The sequence below is a fragment of the Mytilus californianus genome, unplaced genomic scaffold, assembly GCF_021869535.1.
Source record: "Mytilus californianus isolate M0D057914Y unplaced genomic scaffold, xbMytCali1.0.p SCAF_2, whole genome shotgun sequence".
In the NCBI taxonomy this organism is placed as follows: Eukaryota; Metazoa; Mollusca; class Bivalvia; order Mytilida; family Mytilidae; genus Mytilus; species Mytilus californianus.
In genome coordinates this window covers 10,715,980-10,725,410 of record NW_026262668.1, presented here as the reverse complement: position 1 = coordinate 10,725,410, position 9,431 = coordinate 10,715,980, and the positions used below count along the sequence as shown (strand labels likewise).

Sequence of the window (9,431 nt, the reverse complement as noted above, 5' to 3'; positions counted from 1 at the left end):
CTAATGATAACATAATAATTTATACATTAACTAAAAAATTTTGTTCCTGTAGCACGCGCATATGTTAATTAATTAATTAGTTTTTTTGTTTGTTAAAACTTCCCCCTAAGAAAAACCATGCCACCCAAATGCTCGGTGTGTTCCCTTGAATGTCTACTTTTTCTTCGATAACTTCCAACAAAATGAACGATCCGAGTTATTTTTATTTGTTTTGTTGAATTCATGCTCAACTAAATTTAAAACATAATGAAATACCCCCAAAAATTATCAAACGGTTTTTATATAGCTTATATTGGGGGTATTGAATAATGTCTGCTGGATGCATATGAAATAGAATACAATAGATAATCAATATTGACTTCTAAAAATAACATTCTAGATCGTACTAGTATTTACCTTGAACCTGAATAAGTTATTTACGTTGTTTATATTTAGTAATCGGTATTTTTTCTTCGTTTAATTTCTACAACTTGCGAGAATCTTGCTTTCACGCTATATAAAAGCCGAAGAGGCAAAATGGTATCAAAAGGAAACGGACACGTCATAGTACATGTATCACCTCTAGACTACTAGCTAAAAGACAATCAGCAAAACATGTCTTTTATCCCAGTGCTTTGGAACCGCTACAATCAAAGGCAGAATGATTCTGATGACTTGTTCCACTTCATGGATGACTGGAACCCCATGCCCGTCAGCTGGGGATATGGCCGCCCCATGATGCAGAGAAGACGCAGACCTGAGAATTCACTTGCGGAAAGAAAATGGACTTACAGCGTGAAGCTTGGAGACTTCGACGAACAACATGTCAAAGTGAAAGTAGATGGTGGTAAGTTTTTATTTTCCGTCTGTGATGGGACAATGTCGTCGAGGGCATCGTTATCCATAACACTAGCAGGGAAAATATAGAAATATATTTTTTTACAGAGACAAGTGCCAATGGCCATTCCTATTTTAGTCTGTTTTGATTTTGATTTTTTATCAAGTTCAGGAACTGGTCATTAGTAACCTGAAAGGGGGGGGGGGGGGGGGGGGGGGTCTTGAAAATTTTAGGAGTGGAGAGGGGAGGTGTTGAATTTTTCAAAACTTCAGATTGGGCAGCATCAAAAATTTACAAGATTTTGGCAAATGTGTATTTTAAACATGCAAAATTTATAGCTGATTTGATGAATACTCTAAATCAAAACAGAAGTGTCTAAGGGAGCTACCATTTGATTTTTATGGGGGGGGGGGGGGGGGGGGGGGGGTAATATTGATAGTAACTGTTGTTTCCTTACATGATTAATCGCAAAACTAATGATTGAGCATATATTTCAATGGTTCAAGATGATATTAAGGAGTCAAGTGTGGCATTTTTAATATTTCTTTACGTGAATAATTTCCTTTTATGACCTGGAGCCATGGAGTAATATAAGGCGACCCACACCCAACGCTTCCCATTACAATAAAGTAAAGAAAATATAAATTTTCAGCATTAAAGACATAATTTTTTCCGCCTCGATCCGCTCGACTCATTTCTTCAGAAAAAAAATCCTCAGTTTCATCATATATTCTTCCTGGAAAGTATTTGTTATCGGAATTTAATTTCTGTACTTCTTTACAGTAATAAAGGCTAGAAACAGTTTTAATGAAGGTGTGGTAAATGTCACTGAGATCATAACAGGCATATCTAGATAAAGTTCCCTGTAATCACAAACAACTTCCCCACTTGAAGATTTATTTTCAATACGACCGCTTGATTTTTTAGGGGGAGGGGGATTGTGGACGGAATATTAATATAATTTCACGTGTGCACAATTTTATCCTAGATTATTAAAGAATTGACAGAGTTGAAAATTTAAAAATTGTTCGTGAGCGCTAAAATTGTTATGCACGTTTCAGAGTATTTTTCTATGTTTCAGGGAAAGTAATTATTCATGCTAAGTACATAGATGGTAATGATGAATGGGGAGATACTGTCGAGCGAACAAGGACAGTCCAGATACCAGAGAATGTTGATGCTGAAAAAATTCACAGCTTCATGAAATCGGATGGAACTATGATGTTAGAAGCCCCGTATCGTCTTTCAGAGGAGAAGCAACTCCAAGTTGTACCACAAGAAGGTCGTTCCTTGGTAGCCAGTGACAGCCACAGTAATTTGATGAAATTTAATGTCGAAAATTTCCGCCCAGAGGAGGTAAAAGTATCTTGCAAAGATGGAATGTTGACAGCACACGGTGAACGAAAGAGGTCTGAAGATGGTCATGAAGTTCGTGAGTCGTTCTGGCGTCAGATGACAGTTCCACGGTCTGTGGATGGGAAAAACATCGAATGCTTCAGAGATGAGGAAGGGAATCTTACAATCCGTGCACCAACGGTTGAAGATGTTGAAATGGAACAAGCAAAAAAGTAGATCCAGGATGACTTTTAATTTCAATTTTATTTGTCATCTTCATAATTGTATTTCATAGACTTTAGACATTTGAACTCATCACTATGTTCATTGTAAATGTTTTTGAATGACGAAAACGCGTAATTCTTGTTTAGATAATTGTGTTGATTTTCCAATGATTGAATGCTGCATACTTTCAGTTCTATCAAAAGAAAAATAAGACATGATGTTTGCAAATTCAGATATTTTTGTTATTTAGAACAACATTTTAAGAAATTCTTGTTTGACAATCATGTGTATTCTGAAAGGGAACAATCGTTGACTTTTTCATAATGTTAGAGAACATATATGTTATTTTATTTACTTTGTTGTTGTCAGAGATAGACATTAAATATCATGTGTACAATGATTTTATCACTTATTTATCAAAGTTCAAGGAAATTTTGATAATTTCAAAGTTGTTGTACTTTAGAATGATTTTTATTACAGAGGATGACCTTGAGGTCACTCCGATGTATTGCTATCGCCTAAATTTCCATTATGCAAATTAGTTTTGGGATTTCAACCGATCTATAAAAATTATAGATCCGCGGTCATTACAAGGGAAAAAAGTGCATTTTTATACCTGCGATTCCGTTCTCCGTTCGTACGATGTTTCATCAAAAAATGGAATCATTTCAGTTGTTGATTTAGTCCTGAAAATTTGACTGAATTATCTCCTTATTAAATACGGTTTTATATGTTTAATAGGTGTTTTAGAAAGAGGTCAGGTGCTCATGTTCATTCATAAAATTATCGTTCATTCATGAATTTATCGTAAAATCAAAATCACTACACAGGTCACACAGGTTGTATACGTAGTGTCAAAAGATTACTGTACCTGTATTGTATCTAAAAATTGACAAACTTAACTGACTCCCCTTACTGTAGTGTGTGATAACATTTTGTGAGGGAATTCGATGTTTGCTATACCACTGTTCATTTCAACGCACTTTATGACGATACCACTTTATCAATATGAATGAAATTTTTTGCAGTGTTTTAAGAAATAATTTTACTTTAAAATCGCGTATCATTTGTGAACTATTAAATGTTTTACAAGGACGAATTTTCTGTATAAAGTCAATAATTGTGTGAACTTTTGAAGCCCAAACTTTTTATAGCCTTAAATACGCTAATGAAAGATCCGAAAACTATACCCATACAGAACGACATGTTTTTGAAATTGTAGCAAAACTTTTGGTTGACAAATTTTAATTCGTTATTGCATAAATATTAACTTGAAATATCTGTCATTTTCTCCCTACCCAGTTTACCTCTATTACTCATTATGATGTGGACTTGACATTGTTATTGAATCTTATGCAATTTGATTGGATTAAGTTATTATTAGATTACCTTCAAACTGTTCATGCTTTTTCGTACGAGTATATTGATTAAATCAGAGCGTGCATGAATGTGTACAGAAAATTGTACGACTTTGCCCCCAGCAGAGCTATAGAAAAACAGTACATTAACGGGTGTTACACGGACACATTTTAGATGATACACGGACACTTTTTAGTTGTTACACGGACACTTTTTATGAATAGAATCACTCGTGCATGATCAGTGAGTTCATGGGCACTTTAAATTTCAATTAGATTTGAACTTTTTGTTTCACCGACATATTTCCTGTCTTTTTAATTAAAATATTTACGTTAGCATCAATAACTATATTTTTTTCAAACAATTCCAGTAACTATTCATATTAGCACAATAAGGGATTGACCATTTAACTTCAAAAGGTGGGTTAAGGTTTTTTCCTAAAAAAAACTTTTTGATCCCCAAATTTATGAGGAAAAATATATAATATATTATATAGTTGAAAAACTAAATAATTTTCTTACTCAGAAAAGAACACACCCCCTTTTGAAGCTAAATGGTCGGTCCGTAAATGTGTTTTTTTTTCCAATATATGGACATGAATAGAATTCTGGACAATGCTGAAAGAAATACTGGTACCAACGTTTATATTTCAATAAAAAAGACAGGAAATATATATAAAAGAAATCAAATCTAATCAAAAGATAAAATCCCTATCAACTCACCTATAAATAAAAAGTGTCCGTGTAATACATGTTCAAAAAGGCAGCAAATCTTGAAGAAAATCATTCAACTTATGTCATCAATTTTGGACGGTAAGCTCTGATTGGATCATGTAATGACACGTGTTTAATCCTGATCAACACTATCAGAGACATTATAAAAACCTATAAGCATGAACATTTTTTTTAATCCAAAATATATGCCTATATATATCTAATAACAAGACAAAATCCATTTTTTCATAACATTTCATTCACTAATGAGATAGGAAATTCATTCTTTTGATACACTTATATAGTTATTGAATTCATATATATTGAATTCATATATTTGGCGGCAAACGTACGATTTTTACGAATTTTTTAGGGGGAATTTATCTTAACTCCCCCTTTTCCCCCAATAAAAATCAAATGGTATCTTGCTTACCTCTGAAATCTTTTTTTTTATACATTACTTACTTGCGAAGTTGCATTTCAAAACGTCTCAAATGTGTATAACATTCACCTTTAACTTGAAATGGTTTTTTTTATAAAGTTATTAGATTCTTGATTTTTTTCAGAAAAAAAACTCTCGGCTGAAGGGAAGTGAGAGAAACAAATTGAGTTTAAACTGTAACTTACATTAACTGTTTAAGTTTCTAATATCTTTAGTTTTGCTACCTCTTCTAAATGTAAAATGTACTTCTTCCTTCTTGAAACGTCGTACAAGTCAGATACAAAACAAAGGTAACAAAAAACAGGCCGGAAACAACCTGCCGTATAGTTTGTCTGCACTTGTAGTCAGGTCAAGGTCCTCGGCTATCGCCTCGGACCTTGACCTGACTACTCGTGCAGAAAAACTATCCGGCAACGGTTGTTACCGGCCTGTTTCTTTGTTACCTTTGTATTGTATCTAATACTTAAATGACCTGCAAACTGGACACTGGACCAGTCCATATTACGTTTTATCAATGAATAGATTTTTTTTTTATTTCCCAAATTACAGGGCCCATAAAGGGCATAAAATCAGATACAATTGATTTACATAATTGGTAACAACAACAATAGTAGCGGCATATAAATAGATATTTAGTATATAAGCATTGGTCAGAATCAGATGAACGAAACTTAAGGTATGAAAGGTAACAATTGCCACTTTTTATACGCCCGTTTACGGGACGTATTATGGTATACCGTTGTCCGTCTGTCCGTCCGTCCGTCCGTCCGTCTGTCCGTCCGTCTGTCCGTCGTCAACATGTCGGACATTAACTCAAAAATGCTTTAACCAATTTGCATAAAACTTTGGTGAATTGTTTATATCTATTGACGTGAGCTCCCTTTCGTTTTTTATAAAATTTAGATTTTACGTTTCCGAGTTATGGGGTTTTATTCATTAAAAAAAGGGGGATTTTCCAGTTTTCGGACAATAAGTCAAGAATGCTTTCACCAACTTGCAAGAAATTGTGGTGAATTGTTTATATCTATTGACATGAGCTCCCTTTTGAATTTTATAAATTTTAGATTTTACGTTTCTGAGTTACAGGGTTTTATTCATAAAAAAGGGGGGATTTTCCAGTTTTAGGACAAAAACTCAAAAATGCTTTCAGCAATTCTTATGAATATTTGGGGAATTCTTTGTATGTATTGATGTAAGCTCCCTTTAGAATTTTATAAATTTTATACATTTTACATTTCTGAGTTATGGGGTTTTATTCATTAAAAAAAGGGGTGATTTTCCAGTTTTTGGACAATAACTCAAAACTGCTGTCACCAATTCTCATGAAACTTTGGTGAATTGTTTATATCTATTAACATGGGCTCCCTTTTGATTTTTATAAATTTTAGATTTTACGTTTCCGAGTTACAGGGTTTTATTCATAAAAAAGGGGGGGATTTTCCAGTTTTCGGACAAAAACTCAAAAATGCTTTCAGCAATTCTTATGAAAATTTGGGGAATTGTTTGTATGTATTGATGTAAGCTCCCTTTAGAATTTTATAAATTTTACATTTTACATTTCTGAGTTATGGGGTTTTATTCATTAAAAAAAGGGGTGATTTTCCAGTTTTTGGACAATAACTCAAATTTGCTGTCACCAATTCTCATGAAAGTTTGGTGAATTGTTTATATCTATTGATGTAAGCTCCCTTTTTATTTTCATAAATTTCTAATATGACATTGAGAATAAATTGAACTTTATTTGTTTATAGTCTGAAAACAGATATACTAAGTATTGCACAACAGCAAGAAATCTTTAATTGAATATAAATTCAATTCATATAACCAATTTCAAGTTCTTTGACTACATTTATTCAGAAACCTATAATATGTCAAATATTTAATTACAATCCAAATTCAGACCTGAATCAAGCTTGAATATTGTGTCCATTTTTGTCCCAACTGTTCAGGGTTAGACCTCTGCGGGCGTATCTAGTTGCGCTCAGCGAAGCAGTTTATTATCTTTTCACATAATTTTCCACATACACATTAGATAAATTATTTTTGATAGCCTATTGCGGAGAAAAAAGAGAAAGTTTACTGTATTAACGTTCTATTCCATTAAATACGCCATTTTTCGAAGATAAATGCAGAAAAACATTTATGAACGGCTACGCCAGGTAAAATTGTTGTTTATCCTAAAAAAAAATACAATTTTCAGTTTCATTAGAATATTATAATAATAATAAATCCCAAATTTATGTAGTCATTAGATAAAGTCCTTATATGTCCGATCTGCCTATTTTTGGACATCAAAAGACAATACGATCGTTTTAAGGTCAATTTCGTCTACCTCACACAATCTTGTTAGGCACTATAATGAAATGGACCTGAAATTTATTTCACATGTTTCCTGAAAATTGATAAATATCAAAGCAACATAGAGCTGTTTGTTCTAGTTCGTACAATGACAATTTAATGTCATGTTTGTTTGTGATGACCCCCCTTTTCGGGATTGCATCAGAATTATAGTGATCTCGTATCGCATGAGGATGACACATGTCAACTGAGCAATTATGTTTGGGACTTAGTTTTAAGAAATGATGTCAAAGTAACATTATGAAAATATTTTTAGTAAGCTGAAATATATATTTATTTTTTACATGTTTATGTCTTGTAAGATATTTTAGTTCTGTCCCGTTTTTCAACATTAGCGTCTGGAAAGTTGAAATGTTTTAACTTAATGTTTAATTTAAATTAATTATGAAAATGGTTGAAATTAAATCAATAAAGGAAATTATTGCCCAGTTACAAACACAACCAGGGGATAATCCATAATGATTTTTTTTTCAGTTATATGTTTCAGCACATGTATAATTAACCCCAACTTTAGCCTGGTAAACTTGTTGTCTCCTTGTAAAATATAAAACATATTTAAAATGATTTCCTGCTAAAGTCTTATATTGATATAAAGTTAAAACCGTCTTGCTTCTCACTAATCAACACTCCTGTCCTGTCAGGTTTAATTCTTATATATATGGATGAAAAATAAAAGTCCACAAAACATTAACATGGCAGCAATTGCTTTTACAGCCTTTAAGACTTTGATTTTTTTTTACAGAAGAGTGTCCACCATGCACTTGCATTACACTATAATAATAGTAGAATAGTATGATATACAAATAGATGAAAATTATATATACATGCAACCGTAATATTAATATAATATATAACAACAAACCAGTGTATTCTCTGGAACTATTATTATATTAGTATAATAGTCTAAGGTATACTGATTTGTATCACTACAATATAATAGTTATTACGGTGAGGTTGAATTTCCTGTCATTTATTCATCATCCAAGCACGAACTTGTATAAGAAAAAAAAATCTCTGTAAATTAACCTCAGTTTCAGGTATAGAGATGTGATCTGTTTCTGTGACATGTGCTTTTGACCATCCACAAGAACCTGCGGTCATCCGATGTTCAGTACTTCAGTACTTTGATTAGACTACGCGTTTACTTGATTGATTTCAACACAAGGTTGAAAATTTTGTATAAATGTTTAACATTTGAATTTGATAAAAAAAAACTTGCTTCTAAATTAGTCAAATTTGAAACTGTTTACTGTGAATATAGAAATCCTGCATCGTGCTCAGTTTAAAAGTTATTGCTTGTTTATACATCTGGCTGTTTATATGAAAATCAAAGAACTGTAAATGAAATTGGTGTGGCCTGACATGGAAAATCAGCATATCAGCATTAAAACTATTAGATTGTTAGCTGACTTGGCCTATAAGGCCATGCTCGATTTTGCCATCACTCGGTATCCGTCGTCGCAAACTTTAAAAAAAAAAAACATCCTCTGAAACAACTGAACCAATTGTAACCAAACTGTACCTGGATGTTCCTTATTGAATCTAGTACCCAAAACTCAAAATTGGTATAAGAAAAATGTAATTTAGTCTAAATATTTGATTTTTTTTTTAGATGAAGCTGTTTGTCTGTATTTCCCTTAGGTTCTACATACATATAGATATATAATGCCAATATATAATGGTCATTTTTTAATTCGGATCGACGCAAACAAACTTCATTAAAGAGGTCACTTTAATTATAGGATGAATTTATTGAATTTATTGAATAATGACTTTTTAACATGTCAACTAGAACGTTAAAACTCCGGCTCAGCGTGTCGGTCTAGTTTAAAGCAGTGTTCATATGCATATCACTTTAACATCATCAAGTCCTAATATGCATGTAATATTTGATACTGGACGCTATACACCAAACGAACATCACCATCTTGAATGAAAACACATAGCAAACATATAATATATGTATGCGAAGTTTTACTATAACCAATGAAAACAACACGTTATAAATTTCATGCATCCGAAGCGTTAGGAACGCTCAATGCCAAATATTTGAAAGCCAAGGATGAGTAAGAACCGAAACAGTTGAAGAGCTATAAGACCAAAAAGGACAAAAAAAAATAGCCAAATCCGTCTTAGGTCAACTTTGCCTGAGGGAGTTGAAAACTTAGTTTCTGAATAATTT

General features: G+C 32.6%; 1 protein-coding gene across 1 annotated transcript; it reads left to right on the top strand.

Moving 5' to 3' along the window:
- Positions 1-508: 508 nt before the first annotated feature.
- LOC127727887 (major egg antigen-like) lies at positions 509-2,774 on the top strand. Its single transcript, XM_052235050.1, has 2 exons — positions 509-826; positions 1,899-2,774. Exons 1-2 carry the CDS (start codon positions 595-597, stop codon positions 2,387-2,389), a joined length of 723 nt encoding a protein of 240 aa, XP_052091010.1. The 5' UTR covers positions 509-594; the 3' UTR covers positions 2,390-2,774.
- Positions 2,775-9,431: the final 6,657 nt, after the last annotated feature.